The sequence below is a fragment of the Myxocyprinus asiaticus genome, chromosome 29, assembly GCF_019703515.2.
Source record: "Myxocyprinus asiaticus isolate MX2 ecotype Aquarium Trade chromosome 29, UBuf_Myxa_2, whole genome shotgun sequence".
NCBI lineage: Eukaryota > Metazoa > Chordata > Actinopteri > Cypriniformes > Catostomidae > Myxocyprinus > Myxocyprinus asiaticus.
The window spans coordinates 38,668,728-38,692,259 of record NC_059372.1 but is presented as its reverse complement, the minus strand read 5'-3'; the positions used below and the strand labels follow the sequence as shown (position 1 = coordinate 38,692,259).

Sequence of the window (23,532 nt, the reverse complement as noted above, 5' to 3'; positions counted from 1 at the left end):
ACAATATATTGTGGTGGAGCTGATGTACAGTTTTATGTCACTGTCAAGTTGTTCATTATGGAAAAGTCCAGTCCAAATGATTCGTTTTTTCAATTCCACAGACTATTTTGTGCAAGGGATTATTGCTATGGGAACAGGCTTCATTACCAGCATAAGCTTTTGAGAGTTAAACTTCTGTGCAGCAATTCTGAGAATTATGGCATTATGTGACCTATTCTCTAAATGTACTTTCCACGGCTACAATTTTCGTATGCATGAGCTGTATTCTGAGAGTAGTAACTTTTCATTGTGTATAACAATGCAGTGACTTACAGTACAATAATATGTGCAGTGTGGTCCAAAAGTCTGAAAACAGTAAGGAAAATGCTTCTATTTGGGATTTTTCTATTTTAATACAGTTTATAAGATTACAAAAAATAGACTATTGTTAACAAACAGTAAGAGCATAGAGTTATAAAATTAATGTGGATAGCATAGCTCAATTTTTTTGGGGGACGAATCTGATGAGAAATGTTTGAGTTCTTAGCAAATACAGGAAATAAAATGCAGACTTAACACTATACTTCATAGTTAATGACTCAATCAAAGCATAAGCCACTCAAACAGACCTTTACAAATGACTATGCAGAAATCCCTCTTCATTATAATATTGACTAAATGATTATATCATGTAAAAAAAATCCAAGATTCAAAGCTTGTTTCAACTTCCGACCCAAAGCCAATCTGAAAGTCCCCCATAGACGATACCTGATAGACGTTGCCCAGGTAGAAGCAGGTTTGTAGGCACTGCTGACATGACCTCATCCTTTGCAGGTAACACCTCTGAATTATCCACAAAACGATCTGCCATATGAATGTGCCGCTCCGCACCAGCAGTGCTTCCACCCCGCTCACTAAGCCCCAAGCCATGGCTGCCCCGCCACCAGCTGGTACCCGGGTCGCCCCCATTTTTACGTAACTAGCCCTAGTCTGGGTCAGATTCTAAACAGACCATTCTTTTACCACTGCCTAATCTTTGCTTCCTCGCGTAAGATCGACAAGTAGGTGACATGCGTTTTGACTAAATTCCCCACATGTGTGGAGAGTCCGCTTTGCCCCTGACGAGACGAGGAGGGGAATTTTTTTTCAGAGTCTGTGAGCTGAGGTTAGAGCCGTAGACTCTGGGAGGGTCGCCAGGCCATGGAGGAAAGAGTTGAGGTTTTTGGAGACTGCAAGCCACAGTTTTAGCTCTTACAGGCCCTATTCAAGCACACATGGAGATGTAAAGGGAAGATTTGCACATACACACACTCAAACACTCACTTCTGGCATTTTGCTTCCAGAAGCGAACTTGGCTTTGTCACATAGCTTTCTCCATCCTGTCCACGTGTATATGTGTCCCATGTTAAGAGTCCAAAAGGTGCTACCAGCCATCCTACTTTACTGTTTGACATGAAATGAAAGGAAATGCACAGCAATGTATATTTAAATGAACAGTACACAACTATTCTAAAGTTCCATAAAAATGTCTGTGGGATCTATTGGTGAAATGTTGAGGGTTGATTTATTGCGTGACAGCCAAGAGAAAACAAAATAGTTCTCTTTAACACCTCAGTTGTTTCTCCTTGACAACAAAGAGATTAAATGGAAAGCAAATTGAGACTTATGTCTCTAGAGTTTCAGACAGAACTCAACAATGTCTCAAACTGTGCTCAGATTGACAAAATATACCTGCAAGAACTCCAATTCTTCAACCACTCGTAAACAGTTGTTTCAATTGTGTCCATTTGTATTTCTCCTGAGGAGAAAAACCTCAGTGAGCAACCTCAGAGACAAGGCATCTGGTCCCCCGGGAATCAGGAAGTAATCACAATCACATAAACAATAGTGAGCATGGTTCGGAGCAGGGACTTAAAACAGTTCAAGGAATGAAAACCAAAAATAAACAAAATATTTAGCAGAACATAACCAAAAACAGAGTGAAAACGTTATTTTTAAATGCTGGAAACCGATTATTACCGGTTAATAATGTTCCGATAATTTTTTCATGAAACTAAAGGCCAAAGTATATTTTTGGAACAACATCACTTCATGTCGCCCGAAAAAATGAATCATGTGCTTTGATCCTGAAGGAAACTGCTGCATCACACATTTCTTTGCCTAATTGTCCGTTGTGGATGTCGTATTCTGTGAATGAAATCCTTTTTAACAACTATGTATAATTACAACATATACATGCACAGCTAATCCAGATACAATGAAAACATTATTAGAGGTAAAAAGTACTTTTCTCAGTTGTTTCCAAGTCTTCACTAAATTATTGTTAGATATGATGCATTAATACAGATTTGATGCTGCCGGGTTTTGACTCAGAAGCAGATCTTTAATCAAAATTGTACTTAACTGTTAATTAACTGTATGCTTGTTACAATTTATATTGTGATAAATCGCAACTGTATTTTTTATTTTGAGGCAAGTGGCTTATTTTTAAGCTTGTTTTTCCAGACCAGATTGCTTGCTTCTCTTGTGAGATCTGGCAACGCTGCAATTGGTTTCACCCACCCCTTAGCACAGAGTACTGTCATTTTAAAAAGAACGTTATTACCATTCTTTTATTTTGTTCTAACCGGTAACCTTTTGGAAAGGTGGCTGCGGAACTTTTGAACCGGAATGACAAAAAAAACAGTTTATACTCAGAACAAACCAGAGCTGATGAGGCACAGCAGATGGCAGTCAAAAGTTTCAAAGGTTTTTGTACTTTTGTAAAGCGCCAGTGATGAGTTTGCAGGTTAGTGTATGAAACTGGTGTAAATGTCAAACTGAACTATTAGAAATGGCAATTTTATTATGCAATTTCTCTGGATGTAGCATTGAATAGGTTTTATTCAAGCTGCCAAACCACAAACGACATACTTGTAACTGAATATACATTGTGTAGGCTCTATGAAAGATACTTATACACAATATATCATCCAGCAATGGCTAGAGTAAATAATCTTTGTCATTTGATAATGAATTGGGTCCAATTTAATGAAAACTATGCGAGTTGTGGAATTTTGCGGAATTTTGATGCTGCGGTGTGGTGGTGTGTGCTTACTTTCTTCCAAAATTATTGTTTTGAATTTTAGAATGCCCGTCTAGTGTGTGACACCCTTTAATTGACCCTGCCGCTCACACTTTACCAAAATTGTGTTGGGAAATATATTTGAAAAGACAAAGATTATTGTGCAACGAGCAGCCCTATTTATGTCTGAAAAAACCCTGATATATATTTATAATCTTCGGGAAAATGTTCTGATTATCAGTGCACGAAAAAGGTATCGATCCCAAGCCTATTAATAACATATCCATTCCTCTTCACTGTATTACATCATTTACAACTAAAAAATACAACTCACTTTTGGTGCCACTCTGTGGACATTTCACAACTGGAGTTTACTTGTGCCCATACGCCCATCATCAACACTTCTAGCTTTTGGTTTCGGGGGCCTGGGTAGCTCAGTGGTAAAAGACACTGGCTACCACCCCTGGAGTTCACTAGTTCGAATCCCAGGGTGTGCTGAGTGATTCCAGCCAGGTCTCCTAAGCAACCAAATTGGCCCGGTTGCTAGGGAGGATAGAGTCACATGGGGTAACCTCCTCGTGGTCACTATAATGTGGTTCGTTGTCGGTGGGGCGCGTGATGAGTTGAGCGCAGATGCTGCGGTGGATGGTGTGAAGCCTCCACACGCGCTATGTCTCCCTGGCAACGTGTTCAACAAGCCACGTGATAAGATGTGCAGGTCTCAGACGCGGAGGCAACTGGGATTCATCCTCCGCCACCCGGATTGAGGCGAATCACTACGTGACCACGAGGACTTAAAAGCGCACTGGGAATTGGGCATTCCAAATTGGAAAAAAAAAACCCAGATTGGTTTCATCGAACTGCTGTCGCCAAATTAACAGTGCGATCAGTCTGGGAATTTTATTAACAATATGCAAGACAAAGTTGATGAACTTTAAACATAACTGAGAAATCCATTAAAGGATTAGTTTACCCAAAAACGTTGATGTTGTCATAAACTCCATGTTGTTAATATAAAGAAAATGAAGGGGGACTGAGTCATTCAAGCTCTGAAATGACAAAAAGCACCATAAAAGTTTATTTAAAAAAAAGTAGCATAAAAGTAGTCTGTACAACTTAAGTGCTATATTCCAAGTTCTTCTGCCACCAGCTGATAGCTTTGTGTGACAAAGCTGTTATTTTGGTAATTTTCATCTTTGTCAAAGCTAAAATGGACTAGAAAGGTCATATGGATTACAAAAACAGACTGATGACACTGTGAATTTGGTGAAAGGAGAGCGCTGAATCGGTCTGTGCTTACCAAAACTTGAATCACTGCCCCCAGTGGCCGAAGCTGGAAGGGTTGTTGAATGTATATACATGTGTGAGCTCCAGTTTCCAGATGAAATGTCCACATAGTGGCACCAAAAGAGAGTTGTATTTTTACTTGAACATTTTTTTATACAGTCACCAGGTAAAGCAGATTTTATTTACCACATTCCCTTACCCAAACCCAACCCTAAACCTAACCATCAGTTGAGTAAACCTTTATTTCAGAGCAAAAATGCAGCCTCAAATTGCGCTCACCACTGTTTATGTTGTCATGGGACCAGAACCCGTGTCTCTGAGATTGCTCAGTAGCATCACAGGGAAAGGTGAACATGTTGGAATTGATGCAAAAATGTCTGATGGGGGATGGTGCTTGTCAGTAATTCAGCAGAATGGGATCAATTTCAGGGTACATGAACATTCGGAAGCAGCATGTAAATTTCCCGTGTGATCATGTTGACAAAAGTGATACATTAGGTATGTTCGACTTCATGCAGCACTGTGCAGACTGATCGGCCTGGACTTGAAGGAGTGCATATCGGTTAGAAATGTTGTCTGACTTTAGACGGCGCCACCATGAAGTATGCCATCAAAGCACCGCGACAGCGATTCGAGACCAGCCGGCTGGCTCAGTCGCTGCAGTTGCACCAATGCAGCTGCACAAGCTCTGATGACAACACAGCTTATTCGCAATTGGCCAGACTCACCGAAGACAATGGTGACATGTTTCATGGACTGAGTTCGGAATGGCATACTACACGTACTACTCTTATGTCAGTCTATGGCAGAAATAGTAAAAGTATTATGGTAGTATCCCATTACCAAGGTGTTTATTCAGACACCTTCTGCTCCACTCTCACAAATCCGTGTTCTTATTACAGTACATCATGTTTGTCATATTAATATCATGTCTATTCATACAAAATCATTCAAAATGATTACAAATACTGACTTTTTTATTGGTATTAAAATACAGGCTTTTGTTGGACTTTCTTCTTGTACCCACAATTAAGCAGCAGATAACCCTTTCAAATGAAAATGTTTCTGATTATTATATGTAAAATTCAAACATCTATCTATCTGAAATCCACTTTGTCTGCTATAAAGAAAGCAAACATTGCACGGTTTTTTTGGTGACTGATGCAGGTTCAGCACACGATGGGAAGCGCAAAGTGTCCAGCTTTCACAGCTCTCTTTTCAACTCCTCCCCCGACCGCAAGCGGCAAATCTTTTTGACAGGTAAGGCAAGGCACAGTTCAAGTTGAACACACCTATTGACACCAAACGCCATTGATTCTCACGCTCTGTGAACAAACTTCATTGACACCAATGGTGCCTTAATTGATTTGAGTGCTATAGCTGATGGCATAATTGATTTTTCAGTGAACAACGACTTTTATTTCGGTCTGTTCATCACCAAAGCCCCAACTAAGTCCCCTTTTACTTGCATTACATGGACAAGAGCAGACAGGATATTCTTCAAAAATTCCCCTTTTAATGTTCCACAGACGAAATACAGTAATACAGGTTAAGAACATTATGTCTCCTGAGTTACGGAAGAGAAACCTCAGAGCAATACAATTGTCCTCTGGGTGCCTCAACAAGATTTAATGTAATTTATGCTTATATAATGCAACACAAATGTCTTGCTGTTCAGAATTTGTTTTTTGTTTTTTGGACTGTAGATTATTCCAGAGAGATGGGACGTGTTCAAATCAATCTGTTTTGTTTGAGCAAATTCCTTCAGTTGAATGACTCGGCATGTCACAGCACGAAGACTGTGTGAAATAAAGGACAGAAGAGTTTAACCCTGCCTAATATGACTCATCATACCTTATTAAGCAGTGCAAAACAACTAATCTGATTGTTATACTTCTTGAGTATCGGGCAATACAAGAATAATTGCAGCCATCTACACCTACTGTAAGTAAGTGGGTGCATTTAAGGCGGAGAAAGAGACAGAAATGTTTTAAATTGACTGCTTTATCTTTGGAATGGGAGTGCATGGAAAAGTAGCATGCTGAAATTACAACCCGTCCTCTGTTATTAGGAGAGCACCAGCGGAAAACCAGAAGAACGGCAGCAAACACAAGCTGAAGTGTTCACCACTTCACCAGATCAGACTTGCATATGGAAACAGTGTGGCATTAGTATACACATTAATAGACAATGCTAGTATCTCATACCTAAAAACGCAAATTACAAAACATGTGAGGATTAAAATGATAAATCTGTGAGCAATATGCTTTTCAGAAATACACTCACTGAGCTCTTTATTATGAAAATTATGGTCCTAATAAAGTGCCAAACGTGGTTTTCTGCTGTTGTAGCTAGGGCTGCCCCCGGTAGTCTACCAATTGTTAGTCAATGAGAAGAGTCTTGGTCGACCATGTTTTGATTGTTATGTTGGTAACAGAAAAAAAAAAAAAATCCACAGGAAACGCACGAACACCGGTATTAGCGTTGGTTGGATGCTAGGTGGTACTCTGGGGTAATTTTCTTTAAGCAGGGTGAAGGTTAAGCCTACACAATAAAGCAAGACACTTTGATTTCAAACTTTGAACTTTATTTTTTATTTATTTTAACTAAAAATTTAAATGAAACTGCAAAAAAAGTGCAATTAAAAAGTGTTTTGTTCAACTTTTTGAAAGATGGCTTTACAACAGTTGTCAACATCTCTCTGGCAAAGAAACTACTTTATCTGTGCATTCTCTACCGCTCGGGTATTTCGCTGTCCAGGAAAATACATCATGTGTGTGAATACATTTGTTTTGTTCCCTCCTTCACGATATACATATATATTGCAATATCCAATTACATCGGCAACCCCCGGGCTGAGGGATCGGTGAATATTCTTGCTTTAGTGATTTTGCATTGAAAATTAAAACTTAAATCAAATACATTTCTAAATTCAAATTGCACTCTAAATGAAACGAAAAAGCAATTAAAATAATGAAGTGATAAAAAAAAATTCTATACATATAAGTAACCTTCCATTTACTGTCAGGCAAGTCTCCGTCTAAACATGAAGGCGGAAAATTACTTACACAAATGAAGACATAAAAATAATTATAAATGATAATTATAATGATGATAGTAATCACTGAAATATAAATCATGGTTCGAGTTGAACGTGTTTTTGTATTATTTTATGTTTTAATCACAGATGTATAGGCTGCAGAGTTGTGGTCACAATGAACTGCTCTGTGGAAATAAAGTGAACTGAACTCAAAGCACCTCCTGAGCTGAGATGTCTGAGGTCATTTGCAGCACTCATAGACGATACTGTTCTTGTGACAAAAAAAAAATTCAGAAGACAGAAACAAAGAAAGAGGGAGAAACTTTTATATGCGCATGTTCCACAAGACTGCACGACTCCGTACAAACAGCGTGTCATCTGTTCTTAATAATATAATAAAGTGTTTCTTCAAGCGCGTGTCTGTGTGTCTATGGGCAAATCGTCGATCCACGAGATCATCGTCTGTTGACACAACCCTAATGTGCATTTCTCTATAAATCTTCTATAAATTAACAAAATGTTCAGACCGTCTCCTTGCTGGTTTTTCCGACACATTCAGAATCATTACTGCTTTTGCCGGTGTCGCTGCAGCTCGCTTCATGCGTGCGCTTGTAAAATCTATATTTTAAAGGCTCATTATTATGGTTTAGTATTCAGAATCACAATCAGAATCAGAATGAGCTTTATTGCCAAGTTTGCTAACACATACAAGGAATTTGTCTAAGTGACAGGAGCTTCCAGTACACAACAATACAAAAACAGCAACAAGACTTTAAAAAATGTATCTAAAAAATAGATAAATATTGAAAAGAAAAAAGTATATATAGAATACATAATAGACAATATATATATATATATATATATATATATATATATATATATATATATATATACACACATACATACATACATATACATAAATATATATATATATATATATATATACACACACACACACACACACACACACACACACACACACACATATATACATGCATGCATACATACATACATACACACATACATACATATACATACATACATACACACACATACACACACATATACGCATATATGAATATATATATATATATATATATATATACATATACATACATATACATACATACATACATACACACACACATACGTAGTGCAAATCTAAATACAAATCGGTTATGTACAGTGGAAGGGAATGTAATGGCAGAAGAGGTAGGATGTGTTGGATAATATAAAAAGACTAAGCTGTGTATTGCACATTAATTATTGCTCAAAGGGACAGTTTTAACTGTTCATGTGTTGGATAGCCTGGGGGAAAAAACTGTTCCTATGCCTGACGGTTCTGGTGCTCAGAGCTCTGAAGCGTCGGCCAGAAGGCAACAATTCAAAAATTAGTCGGCAGGGTGAGTGTGGTCCAGTGTGATTTTTCTCACTCTGGAAGTGTATAGTTCTTGAAGGGGGGGGCAGGGGGCAACCAATAATCCTCTCAGCATTCCGAACTGTCCTTTGTTGTCTTCTGATGTCTGATTTCATAGCTGAACCAAACCAGACAGTTATTGAAGTGCAGAGGACAGACTCAATGACCACTGAGTAGAACTGTATCAGCAGCGCCTGTGGCAGGTTGAACTTCCTCAACTGGTGAAGGAAGTACAACCTCTGCTGGGCCTTTTTCGCAATGGAGTCAATGTGGGTCTCCCACTTCAGGTCCTGTGAGATGGTAGTGCCCAGGAACCTGAATGACCCCACTGCTGCCACAGTGCTGTTTAGAATGGTGAGGGGGGACAGTGTTGGGGTGTTCCTCCTAAAGTCCACTATCATCTCCACTGTTTTGAGTGTATTCAGCTCCAGGCCGTTTTGACTACACCAGACAGCCAGCTGTTTAACCTCCCTTCTGTATGCAGACTCATCGTCATCTCGGATGAGGCCGATAACAGTGGTGTCATCTGCAAACTTCAGGAGCTTGACAGAGGGGTCCTTGGCGATGCAGTCGTTGGTGTAGAGGGAGAAGAGTAGTGGGGAGAGCACACATCCCTGGGGGGCACCAGTGCTGATTGTACAGGTGCTGGAAGTGAATTTCCCCTGTCTCACAAGCTGCTGCCTGTCTGTCAGAAAGCTGGTAATCCACTGACAGATAGACGTGGGAACAGAGAGTTGGTGTAATTTAGTCAGGAGAATAGCTGGGATGATGGTGTTGAAAGCCGAACTGAAGTCCACAAAAAGGATCCTTGTCTGTCCAGACAGATGTCCCTGGTCTGTCCAGATGTTGCAGGATATGATGCAATCCCATGTTGACTGCATCATCCACAAAACTGTTTGCTCGATAAGCAAATTGAAGGGGATCTAGAAATGGTCCAGTGATGTCCTTCATTCTCTCAAATGACTTCATGACCACAGATGTCAGGGCAACAGGTCTGTAGTCATTAAGTCCTGTGATTTGTGGTTTCTTTTGGATGGGGATGATAGTGGAACATTTGAAGCAGCATGGGACTTCACACTGCTCCAGTGATCTATTTAAGATCTGTGTGAAGATGGGGGCCAGCTGGTTAGCACAGGATCTAAGACATGCAGGTGAAACGCCATCTGGGCCCTGTGCTTTCCTTATCCTTTGTTTTCGAAAGACGTGGCTCACATCATTTTCACAGATCTTAAGTGCAGGTTGAGTAGCAGGAGGGGGGAGGAGGGGGGTTGCAGGAGGTGTTGGTGTTTGTGTGAAGTGAAGGTCAGAAGGTCAGAAGGTCAGTGTGGGGTGTGAGATTGGGCCTTTCAAATCTGCAGTAGAACACATTCAGGTCGTCAGCCAGTTGTTGGTTCCCTTCAGGGTTGGGGGTAGGAGTCCTGTAATTTGTAAGTTGTTTCATGCCACTCCACACTGATGCAGGGTCGTTAGCTGAAAACTTGTTTTTCAGCTTCTAAGAGTATCTTCTTTTAGCTTATTCAGTGTGTTCCTGGCCTGATTGTACAAGACTTTATCCCCAACTCTGTAAGCATCCTCTTTGGCCTGACGAAGCTGCCTGAGTTCCGCTGTAAACCATGGTTTGGTGTTGTTAAATGTTAAATAAGTCCTAGTAAGAATGCACATATCCTCACAGAAACTGATATATGATGTAACAGTATCTGTGAGCTCGTCCAGGTCTGTGGCTGCAGCCTCAAAAACACTCCAATCAGTGCAGTCAAAGCAGGCTTGTAGTTCCAGCTCTGCTTCATTGGTCCATCTCTTTACAGTCCTTAATACAGATTTAGCAGATTTTAATTTCTGTCTGTAGGTTGGAAGAAGATGAACCAGACAGTGATCAGAGAGTCCCAAAGCTGCTCTAGGGACAGAGCGATATGCATCCTTTGTTGTTGTGTAGCAGTGATCCAGTATATTTCTGTCTCTGGTTGGGCATGTAATGTGCTGTTTGTATTTGGGCAGTTCACGTGTGAGGTTTGCTTTGTTAAAATCCCCAAGAATAATAATAACGGTCCAGGTATTGTTGTTCTGTGTCTGTGATTTGATCAGCCAGCTGTTGCAGCGCCGTATTCAAACACGCATTTGGCGCGATATACACACTCACCAGAATAAACGAGGAAAAAACCCGTGGCGAGTAGAAAGGCTTACAGTTAATAAAGAGCGCTTCCAAATTAGGTCAGCACATCTTCTTTAACGTTGTTACATCTGTACACCAACTTACATTGATGTAAAAGCATGTTCCACCGCCTCTCGTTTTCCCCGTTAACTCCGCAATGCGATCCGCTCTGAACAGCCGAAAGCCCGGCAGATGTAAAGCACTGTCCGGAATGGCTTCACTCAGCCAGGTTTCTGTGAAGCACAAGGCAGCAGAGGTTGAAAAGTCCTTGTTTGTGTGGGTAAGGAGATGTAGTTCATCCGTTTTGTTAGGGAGAGAGCGGAGATTCGCAAGATGAATGCTCGGCAGCGTTGTTCGAAAGCCCTGCCGACGGAGCTTGACCAGCGCGCCTGCTCGTCTCCCTCGCCTGCATCTCATAGCGCGTTTAAACAACACAGCCACGCCTCAGACTAAAATGTCAAACAAAACGTCCGAATATTCAAAATCCGGGAAAAGATTGACTGGTATATGCTGTTGAGTGTTCAGCAGTTCGTCTCTGGTAAAACTGACTGAAAAAAGATTACTAAACACAGGACAAACAAACAAAAACAACAAAACAATAGAAGCGCTCCACACCGAGGCCATCATGATGTATAAAAAATCTATATTAAAAATGTATATTGCTCTGTAATGTAGAACAGTGTTAGCAATGTTACTTATATAATGTTATCTGAGTTACTGTAGCATTTCAGTCAGCTCAAACCAGTCTGGCCATTCTCTGTTTACCTCTCTCATTAACAAGGCGTTTCTGTCCACAGAACTGCTGCTCACTGAATGTTTTTTTGCCGCCATTCTGAGTAAACTCTAGAGACTGTTGTGTGTGAAAATCCCAGGAGATCAGCAGTTACAGAAATACTCAAACCAGCCAAGACAAGACTATATGAACCAGTGAACTCATGAAACAGAATGATCCAAAAACACTGATTTGCTTAAAGGAATATTACGAGTTCAATACAAGTTAAGCTCAAATGACAGCATTTGTGGCATAATATTATTTTTTTGTTTTGTTTTTTTAAATAGCAAAAATCTGGGTTACAGTTCGACAATTACAATGAAAGTGAATGAGGCCAATCCGTTACATTAATTTCAAAACTATAGCTACAAGACATAAAAGATAAGCGTGTAAACATGGTTTTAGTGTGATAAAATTGCTTACTAAGCTTTTCTGTGTAAAGTTATAGCCAATTTTACAACTTAACTGCCATTACGATGTAATGTCAAAAAACTCTAAAAGGACTGTAAAAATGACAATTTAAACAACTCTACAGTTCAAATAATACACAAGTTTTAACAGAAGAATTAATGTAAATGCTTTTACAAAATTATAAGATTCACATATTTGCCTTTAAACCCTTCAACAAATTGGCCGATTTCACTTCCATGTAAAAAAAGATCAAAAACAAATAAGCTTTCAAAAATAGTGGGCTACATTCAGGCTGATCAGCAACAGAACTTAACAAAACCTGTCCTGAAAAAAGTATGTGAAAGTGTATATTTACATTTTAATACTTTTGTCATCATTATTATACTCAGAATTTTAATTTGTAAAAATACAAACATTTATAAATAATAATGTTTACAATTTACAAGTAATAACATTGAGTTTACATTCATTTGTATCAGAAACACTAAAATGGTTACTGTCACTTTAAGAGATGAACAAGTGACTCACAGTGTTCCGGTTCAGCGAACATCAACAAGAATCTCTCGGTTTCTTTTGTGCATCCATGCTGTGTGAGATTAAAATGAATATTTCTTTCTCCTTTTTTATCTGACTGTAAAGAACAGAAAGTATATTAAGACACATTATTCAATGAAAGTGGAGTGCGCCTCTTCTTTGATGGACACACATTACACGGAGGAAACGATCTGCTTTATCTCAAGCACTTTTCATCAAAACAAGGTGATTTTCCAGGTATTCCAGTTCTTTAATATCTAAAAGCTAAATTTAAGCATTTTAAGGACCTTGTGTGAACCCTGTAAACAGTGTAGGAATAAGTGCAGTAGGGGTAAAATCAAGCGATAGAGAGATTATGATGTTTGACGGGTCATTGCATTTATGATCACATGGACAGAAAACAATGTTGCAAACTTCAAAATATTGAGTTATGCCATGATATAGTTCATAATTTTTTTGGTTCACGATATATCGAAATGCATTATTATTAAGCTTAACTTGTATTGAACCCGGAATATTCCTTTAAGAACAAGACACCACTAGTTCAAAACCGCTAGTTTTTTGTTTTTGTTGTACTTAGGCCAGTAAGCCACCACCAGGAACACCCTAGAAACCATATCACAATGTTCTAAAAAACATTAAGAACACCAGCAACTGCTTATCAGCGCCTTGGCAACCACCCTGAACACACTAGCACTGTGGCGAGTTTTACATGGGCAAACAGAGAGAGGAATGAATGATCAGTCAAACACAGGTTGGTTAAATTGATTTATCCCGTCCCATAAGAGAGGCCTCACACTCACCCTCACTGATCACGTGACCAGAATTACGTCATCACATCAATTAACACCCCAATTTAAACGCCATCCAACCATCTCACAATCTCCAGTCATATGCAAGGCTTTCTTTTTCATCCACTTTGAGGAGTGATTGTCACCTACATACTCAAGCAATCTTTCTTTGGGTTAATTTCACAGAAAATGGATTCTTGTTTTTCATTCAATTTTATATTCACAGAAAGAACTTTGAGCAAACAGAGAATCTATTTTGGTTTAATAATTTCCAGCTCTTCCAGCAGTTGCCTGCCATTCCATTTTTATTGGCTTTCTGTGGAATTAGCTTCATAAAAATATGACTCACTGCTTTTATTCAATGGCTTGAATCCAATACGTTCAAATTAAAGCCACTGGAAGTGAAGATAAATCTGTAAGGGTTTTGAAAGCGTGGATGATATTTGCCATGACAGATATTAGATGTTTATCTCTGACATTTGTTATTTGCTATTTATAAGGCTCTGTGGTCATCAGAGCTCATTTCCCGTCGGCCCTCTGCTTCTGTTCATGCTGTAATTACCTGAGCTGCCAGCAGAGGGCAGAGCGACTCACCTGCAGTTCACATAGACATTGCAACATTTGCTCGCTTGATTTTCCCACAACTCATCTTCACATTTCTTTCGGCACAGTCTGTATGTAATGTCCCCAAATGAAATAATTATAACTGTATTCAAAGACTGTTACTTTGAATTGACTAAATGTCCATGAATATTGACCGAAATCAATGCATGCCACAGTGAATAAAATTGAAATTGAGAAATACTTTTTTCTCTCATTTTCTTTCATTTTTCTTCTTGGCAGAGCACAGTAAAGAGAGAACTGACAGTCTCTCTGTATTCTTTACTACAGTTACATCATGTGGCTGGTGACCAAAAGCTCAATACATTCACAATAGGATCAAACTAACGTGAGGTGCTAATAAATGGAAATTTAATGTTGAAAATGAAACATGAAGTTTTGAACATTAACTCAGTAGAGTGCTTCACTGACTGTCCACTTTTTCTGCAGCCTTGGCCCATTAAGTATTTATCCCATTCATTTTCTCCATAGGCATTTAAAACAATTCTTCACTGAAGCCTTGAACCAAACCAACCAACCTGCGAATGATGTAATCAAACCAGAAACGACTATATTAAATTAAACTATACTAAGCTACACACTATATAATTATTGACTGTGTAATTGATTATAAGTATACAATAAAATATTTTATATGTTATAATTTTACTGTATAATATAGATAGATAGATAGATAGATAGATAGATAATATACTGTATTTACAATGTGTCTAGACTGTGTAGGGAGAATTTAAAATATATTAAATAAAAACAAATATAGTAAGATATAATATTTTTTATCATATAAAATACTATATAGTGGCAAGAAACAGTATTGGTCATAAAATGTGATCTAATCTTCATCAAAGTCACAAGTATAGATAAACACAATGTGATTATGCTAACAACACAAACAATTATAATCTTTCATGTCTTTATTGAACACATCCCATTTAACATTCACAGTGCTGTGGAAAAAGTAAGTGAACCCTTAGATCTAATAACTGGTCGATACTTCTTTGGCAGCAGTAACCTCAAACAAGCGTTTCCGGTAGCTGCAGATTAGACCTGCACAATGTTCAGAAGGAATTTTGGACCATTCTTCCTTACAGAATTGCTTCAGCTCAGCCATTTTCTTAGGCATCTCTATTAGGTTAAAGTCTGGTCTCTGACTGGGACACTCCAAAAGGTGGATTTTCTTTTTTTGAAGCCATTCTGTAGTGGATTTACTTTGATGTTTAGGGTCATTGTTCTGCTGCATCACCCAACTTCTACTGAGCTTCAGCTGGTGCACAGCCACCCTGACATTATCCTGTAGGATATCTTGATAAACTTTGGAATTCATTTTTCCCTAGATGGTGGCAAGCGGTCCAATCCATGAAGCAGCAAATTAGCCCCAAATCAAGATGCTCCCTCCACCGTTGGATGATGTTTTCATGTGGGTATGCGGTGCCCTTTTTATGCCATACGTTTTCTTCCCAAACAATACAACCTTAGATTCAGTCCACAAAACATTTTCCCAGTAGCGTTGTGAAGTGTCAAGGTGGTCTCTGGCAGACTTCAGGCGCGCAGCAATGTTTTTGATGGAAAGCAGCGGCTTCCTTCATGGTGTCCTGCCATGGACACCATGCTTAGTTAAAGTTTTCCATATAGTAGATTCATGAACAAAGATGTTAACCAGTTCTAATGGTTCCTTCAAATCTTTTTTTTTTTTTTCACCCGATGCCCAATTCCCAGTGCGCTTTTAAGTCCTCGTGCTCGCGTAGTGATTCGCCTCAATCCGGGTGGCGGAGGATGAATCCCAGTGGCCTCCGCGTCTGAGACCATCAACCCGCACATCTTATCACATGGCTTGTTAAGCGCGTTGCCACGGAGACATAGCGCGTGTGGGTGGCATCCGCGCTCACCTCACCACGCGTCCCACCGAGAACAAACCACATTATAGCGACCACGAGGAGGTTATCCCATGTGACTCTACCCTCCCTAGCAACCGGGCCAATTTGGTTGCTTAGGAGACCTGGCTGGAGTCACTCAGCACGCCCTAGGAACTAGCGAACTCCAGGAGTGGTAGCCAGCGTCTTTTACCTCTGAGTAAAAGACGCTGCCGTCTTTTACCACTGAGCTACCCAGCTAAGGACTTGATTCCTTCAAGTCCTTAGCTGTCACTCTAGTTTTTTTTTTTACTTCACTGAGCATTCTGCAGAGTGCCCTTTGAGTCATCTTTGCTGGACGGCCACTTCCAGTAAGAGAAGCCACAGCACTAAATCTTCTCCATTTAAAGACAATTTGTCTAATTGTGGACAGATAAATATCTAAGCTACTCGAGATAACTTTGGAACCCTTTCCAGCTTTATGCAAAGCAACAATCCTTGATTGCAGGTCTTCTGAGATCTCTTTTGTGAGGCATGGTCCACGTCAGCAGATGCTTCTTGTGAATAACAAACTCAAAATGTTTGAGTGCTTTTTATAAATCAAAGTAGCTCTAATTCATTAACTGGATGCAGGCTTGCCAACTCCTGACTCAAATTAGCTTTTGTTGATGTCATTAGCTTAGGGGTTCACATACTTTTTCCAACCCACACTGTGAATGTTTGAATGATGTATTCAACAATTGTTTCAAACAGATTGTGTTTGTACATTATTGTAACTTAGATGAAGAACAAACCAGATTTTAAGACAAATTTATACATAAATACAATTCCAAAGGCTTCACATACTTTAACTTGCCACTGTATAATATGTAATATTTATATACAGTATAACATTAGGATATAATATAAAGTTACTGACTATGTCACTGATCAAAGAATACCTTTTTTATATATTTTTTGTGTTATATATACACTGGCGGCCAAATGTTTGGAATAATGTAGATTTTGCTGTTTCAGAAGGAAATTGGTACTTTAATTCCCAAAGTATAGTCAGGACATTACTGATGTAAAAAAAAACAGCACCATCGCTATTTGAAAAAAGTCATTTTTTATGAAATCTACACAGGCCCCATTTCCAGCAGCCATCACTCCAATACCTTATCCTTGAGCAATCATGCTAAATTGCTAATTTGGTACTAGAAAATTACTTGCCATTATATCAAATACAGCTGAAAGCTATTTGGTTTGTTAAATGCAGCTTAACATTGTCTTTGTGTTTGTTTTTGAGTTGCCACAGTGTGCAATAAACTGGCAAGTCTTAAGGTTAATATTAGGTCCAAATTCACAAAAAAGAAACCGATTTCTCTAGAAACTCATCAGTCAATCACTGTAAGGCTATACAATGCTTGAAATTGCCAAAAAACTGAAGATTTCATACAAAGGTGTACACTACAGTCTTCAAAGACAAAGGACGACTGGCTCTAACAAGGACAGAAAGAGATGTGGAAGGCCAGATGTACAACTAAACAAGAGGATAAGTACATCAGAGTCTCTAGTTTGAGAAATAGACACCTCACATGTCCTCAGCTGACAGCTTCATTGAATTCTACCCGCTCAACACCAGTTTCATGTACAACAGTAAAGAGAAGACTCAGGGGTGCAGGCCTTATGGGAAGAATTGCAAAGAAAAAGCCACTTTTGAAACAGAAAAACTAAAAGAAAAGGTTAGAGTGGGCAAAGAAACACAGACATTGGACAACAGATAATTGGAAAAGAGTGTAATGGATCTTAACCCCATTGAGCTTTTGTGGGATCAGCTAGACTGTAAGGTGCGTGAGAAGTGCCCGACAAGACAGTCACATCTATGGCAAGTGCTACAGGAAGTGTGGGGTGAAATGTCACCTGAGTATCTGGACAAACTGACAGCTAGAATGCCAAGGATCTGCAAAGCTGTCATTGCTGCACATGGAGGATTTTTATTCTAGTAGTTTAAGAAGTTCTGAACATTTTTTTTCAAATTGGAATAGTCATTTTTCACATTATTAATGTCCTGACTATACATTGTGATCAGTTGAATTCCACTTTGGTGAATAAAAGTACCAATTTCTTTCCATAAGAGCAAAATCTGTACATGTGTAGAGTTTTTTGTACAAGACTTCAATTATTGTAAACTTCTATCTGATTAGATATTTTACAGCTGAGCATAAATATGAATGTATATTGACCAGACATTTCAATGACATTTGCAGGCCTTGAAATCACCACTGTCATGTCAACCCTGTACTTGGTGATAAAAACACTTCCTTTGATTATTTTGTCACATGCACAAATATGAACCAAATGCCCACATACCCAGAACGCACTTTTACGAAGCTTATGTGTGTGTGAGAGAGACTGGTTATTTGATGTCAACAGTGCCACGGAGGAGGGTATACAAGACAAGACCGTCAGGCTCTATAAAGCTAAAAGGCCACATTTAAACAGTCTGTCCTGAGTAGAGCACACACACCCAGAAAATGCAGCCTTAAAGGGATATTTCACCCAAAAATGAAAATTCTTTCATTATTTAATCACCCTCATGCCATTCCAGATGTGTATGACTTTCTTTCTTCAGCAGAACACAAATGAAGATTTTTAGAAGAATATCTCAGTTCTGTAGGTCCATACAATACAAGTGAATGGTGGCCAGAACTCAGAAGGTCCAGAAAGCACATAAAGGCAGCATAAAAGTAATTCATAAGACTCCAGATGTTAAATCTATATCTTCTGAAGTGATATGATAATGTGGGTGAGAAACAGATCAATATTTCAATCTTTTTTTAACTCTAAATCTCCACTTTCACCTTCACTTTCAAAATGTGAAAGAATGAGAAAGTGAAAGTGGAGATTTCCACTCAAGCACAGTCACATTTTCTACAGAAATCGTAAAAATCTAGGTAAATGTCAAAAAAAAAAAATTAAATAAGAAACTTCATTGACAAGATCTAGCGCAAATGATAGCAAGTGGAGTTCTTACTATTTCTGCAAAAATCTTTCTTTCGTAACCTCCGTTCCCTGATGGAGGGAACGAGACATTGTTTCAATGTAGTGACACTAGGGGTCACTCTTGGGAGCCCAAAACACCTCTGCTTTTTGAAAAAAGGCCAATGGGAATTGGCGAGTGGAATTTGCATGCCACTCCCCCGGACATACGGGTATAAAAGGAGCTGGTATGCAACCGCTCATTCAGGTTTTGTGCTGAGGAGCCGAAACAAGGTCCCGGCCATTTCAGCGGGTAGTTCGGTGTTGTGGCAAGAGGGACACAACGTCTCATTCCCTCCATCAGGGAACGGAGGTTACGAAAGTAACCAGGATGTTCCCTATCTGTCACTCACTCGACATTGTGTCGATGTAGTGACACTAGAGGTCCCTATACAAAAGGCCACAACTAGCTGAACTGTGTTACGTGGACTGGCGGTGCGAGACGGTCAGACCGCTGTGTGCCTCGTAGCCAATGCACCAGGCCGTCACGTAACCTCCCCCAACACTCTTATGAGCATCGATCGGTCCTTCGGGAACAAGTTGACTGCCCAAAAAATAGGGTCAGGCTAGCCCAGCCGTGGCCTCTTTTCCTCTTTTTTCTCCCCAAAAAGAGTGGAATTTGTTAACCGACTGGGGGCCATAAATGTCTACGTCGGAGGGGTGTCACTCCCAAAGGGAAGACACTGCGGAGACCACACCCCACCCAGAAAAAGGGGGGGGGGGTATTTCGAGTGGAAATACGTCACATGGTTTTACCGAGTCTTGTCGGAAGTATGTCATGTGGAGAAGTCCTCATGGTAGGAGGGGGAGGAGTTTCTACAAACATGGTGACCGGGGGCAGAGGGGCCTCTTCCCAAGGAAGATGCAGTTTACTGACAGGGAAATGATTTAGTGGAAAATATCACATGGGGTCACCTACGGGGAACCACCACATGTGGAGCACCTACCTCAGTACAGGGCCAAATTAGCACATGTACTGGGCCAGCAGCGAGTTTCTCCGCAAACTCGTCTGCCACAGGGCAAAGGAGCCATCCAGGGATCACAACTTGTGAACACGACTGGGAGACAAAAGTGCAAGTCTTCACCTCATGGGAGGGTAGAGGCGCTATGCGCAAATGGTACACCCGGCCAGCTGTCCCTGAACTTACCTGTTCGGACCTGACAACACACGGGATGAAACCAGCTCAACCCGGAGTTTATAGAACCTCGCAAAGGTGTTGGGTGTTGCCCAGCCCGCTGCTCTGTAGATGTCTGCCAAAGAGGCGCCACTGGTCAGGGCCCAGGAGGCCGCTACACTCCTAGTAGAGTGGGCTCGTAACCCCACGGGGGGCGGCACGTCCTGGGTGTGATATGCCATCACGATTGTGACGGTTGACGTACGCTACCATCGCCGTGTTGTCTGTCCAGACCAACACATGCTTGCCCTGGATCAACAGCCAGAACCTCCGCAGGGCGAGCAGTACTGCCAATAACTCGAGGCAGTTGATGTGTCAATGCAGTCGTAACCACGACACACCTGGAGACCTGCTCTAGGGGAACCCCTGCCCGTAGAAATGCAAGGTCGGTCCAAGGGCTGAAGAGGCGGCGACAGATTGGCGTGATGACCTCGTGATGTGTCCCGTGGTGCCATGCCCATCTCGGGACTCAAGTCTGAAGCCAGTGCTGAAGTGGTCTCATATGCATAAACCCAAGCAGTGTGGCAACCGCTGAGGATGCCATATGCCCCAGGAGCCTCTGAAAAATTTTCAGTGGAACCATTTTCTTCTGTCTGAACACCTTCAGACAGTTCAGCACCGACTGTGCTTACTCGTTCGTGAGGCGTGCCGTCATCGAGATTGAGTCCAACTCTCAAAAGAGATGCTCTGAACCGGGGAAAGCTTGCTCTTTTCCCAGTTGACCCAAAGCCCCAGTCGGCTGAGGTGCGTGAGCACCAGGTCCCTGTGCGCACATAACACATCCCGTGAGTGAGCTAGAATTAGACAGTCATCCAGATAATTTAGGATGCGGACACCCACTTCCCATAGCGGGGCAAGGGCTGCCTCTGCGACCTTAGTGAAGACACGAGGGGACAAGGACAGGCCGAAGGGGAGGACCTTGTACTGGTACACCCGGTCCTCGAAAGCAAACCGCAGGAAGGGTCTGTGTCAAGGTAAGACCGAGACGTGGAAGTACACGTCCTTCAGGTCTACCGCCGCGAACCAATCTTGATGCCGGACGCTCACTAAAATGCGTTTTTGCATCAGCATCTTGAACGGGAGTCTGTGCAAGGCCTGGTTCAGTACTCACAGGTCCAAGATTGGCTGCAACCCACCGCCTTTCTTCGGTACAATGAAGTAGGGGCTGTAAAACCCCTTCTTCATCTCGGCCGGAGGGACAGGCTCTATCGCACCCTTCCGTAGATGGGTAGCGATCTCCGCATGCAAGGTAGCAGCATTCTTGCCCTTCACCGAGGTGAAGTGGACGCCGCCGAACCTGGGCAGGCGCCTGGTTAACTGAATTGCGTAGCCGAGTCGGACGGTCCGGGTCAGCCATTGCGACGGGTTGGAAAGCGTGAGCCACGTGTCCAAACTCCAGGCGAGGGGGACAAAGGGGATAATCACGTCGGATGTACTGGTGGGTGGGGCCTCATTGCGGGTGCGGAGCCTGAGGCGCCACGTTGAAGGGGCTCAAATCCCGTGGCCGTGCTGAGTCCAGAGACATCGAAGCACTTACCTGGCTCCTGATGCCCACCATAAGATTGGTCGAGGAGGGGTGAGGAGGAACATCATCCCCGCAGTCCGTCGGAACCAACCCGATGTGGGCATGTTTGTGACACGGCTGGGCGTGCAGGGGCGGGGGGTCCGCCGCTGGAGCGCCAAACCTGCAAAAATGGGATGGTGGATGGCGGTCGTGACGACCTGACATGTGACCCAGAGAACAAGGAAACCACTCTTTTGTTGAAGTTCTGGGTACTGCAGCCTCTTGGGCATGCGGCAAAAAATTAAAACAAAAGATTCTCCTCCCGGCCCTCCACCGGGGGATGGAGTGGTCTGTCTACCAGCTTCGTAGAAGTGGGTCTCCTCGTCCCTGGGTCGCCCATCTCAGGGGCGCTTCAAAGCCTTCCTAGGTTTCTTTGCAACCGGCTGTGAGACGGGTGGTGTCTGTTTCCTGTGGTGGGCTCCACGCCGGGGCTGTGGCGGAGCCTGTGCTGTTGCTGCAGGAGGACACACTTGGCGACGAGCAGACAGGGTGCGGGGTCTTGAGCCGCGCTGGTGCAGGATGTGTTGAATGGCCTCCGTCTGCTGCTTCACCGCCGAGAACTGCTGGGCAAAGTCCTCGACGGTGTCGCCGAACAGGCCAACCTGGGAGATGGGGGCATCAAGGAACTGTGCCTTGTCAGCCTCTCTCATGTCGACCAGGTTGAGCCAAAGGTGGCGTTCTTGGACCACCAGTGTGGACATCGCCTGCCCAAGAGACCGTGCCTTGACCTTCGTCGCTCGGAGAGCGAGGTCGGTCGCCGAGCGCAGTTCCTGCATCAATCCTGGATCAGAATTACCCTTGTGCAGCTTAGCGCCTTGGCTTGGTATACCTGCAGGAGACCCATGGCAGGGCAGGGCAGAGGCGGCTTGTCCAGCGGCACCATAGGCCTTAGCCATCAGAGACGACGTAAACCTACAGGCCCTGGACGGGAGCTTCGGGCGCCCATGCCAGGTGGTGGCGCTCTGCGGGTACAAGTGTATCGCGAGCGCCTTATCCACCTGGGGGATCACCGAATACCCCTTGGCCGCCCCACCATCGAGGGTAGAGAGAGCAGGGGAGCTGAGAGATCGGGACCGGGTAGTAAAAGGTGCCCCCCACAATCTTGTCAGCTCCTCATGCACTTCCGGGAAGAAAGGAACCAGGGTGGGGCACAGCCGTGAGCGGTGCTCTGGGCCCAGGAACCAATCATCGAGCCGCGAGGGTTCAGGGGAGAGTGGAGGGTTCCACTCTAGCCTGACGCTCACAGCTGCCCGGGAAAGCATGTCCGTCATCTCCGTGTCGGCCTGAGACTGGGCGACCACACCTAAAGGGGGAAGCCCAGCCGAAGCCTCCACGTCAGAGTGGATGAGCCTGCTCTCCGATGCGGCGCTCGATAGCTCATCATCTTCCCGGGCCCCAAATAAGAGGTCGAACTCGCCCTGAGACGAGTCGGCGGTCTCATCCGAGAGCCCGACCGGGGAAAGCGAGCGTGCTGTGGAATGGGAGGTCCGTGGGGGGTTGCCCGGCGGAGGTGGTCCCATTGGAGTCCTCAAATCGCCCCCAGTTCTAACCGACACGGCCTCATACCCGTAGGTAGAAGGACCGAGGCAGGGAGCCGCTGGGGTGACTTGCTTTCTTACGAAGGCAAGCTGCGACCGCAACGTTGCCATGGTCATATTCTCGCAATGAGGACAAGACCCATCCACGAACGAAGTCTCCACGTGGGCAAGCGCCCAGACAGGAAAGACAGCGATCGTGGCCATCAGAAGTGGAAAGATAACGACCGCAACCAGGAATAACATACAAGCGGAAAGGCATCTTTAAAACGACATTCCGTGTGTGCCGCTCTTTGAAAATATACCCTTTTAGAATATATTC

General features: G+C 42.4%; 1 protein-coding gene across 4 annotated transcripts in view; it reads right to left on the bottom strand.

The window, feature by feature from the left end:
• Positions 1 to 23,532, bottom strand: part of LOC127420024 (FERM domain-containing protein 4B-like) — an 85,085-nt gene that overhangs the window by 49,640 nt on the left and 11,913 nt on the right. Inside the window, exon 1 of one of the 4 annotated variants that reach the window (XM_051661944.1) lies at positions 12,648 to 12,663. The exons of 1 other annotated variant lie outside the window; for it this stretch is intronic. Coding sequence is in view for 2 of the 3 variants with exons in the window: in XM_051661941.1 (XP_051517901.1) it covers positions 748 to 948 (201 nt within the window). In the remaining variant the exon portion in view is untranslated. Of the gene's footprint in view, positions 1 to 747; positions 1,003 to 12,647; positions 12,664 to 23,532 lie in introns of those variants that run through there. 2 more of the 4 variants (XM_051661941.1, XM_051661942.1) reach the window with 2 other exon arrangements.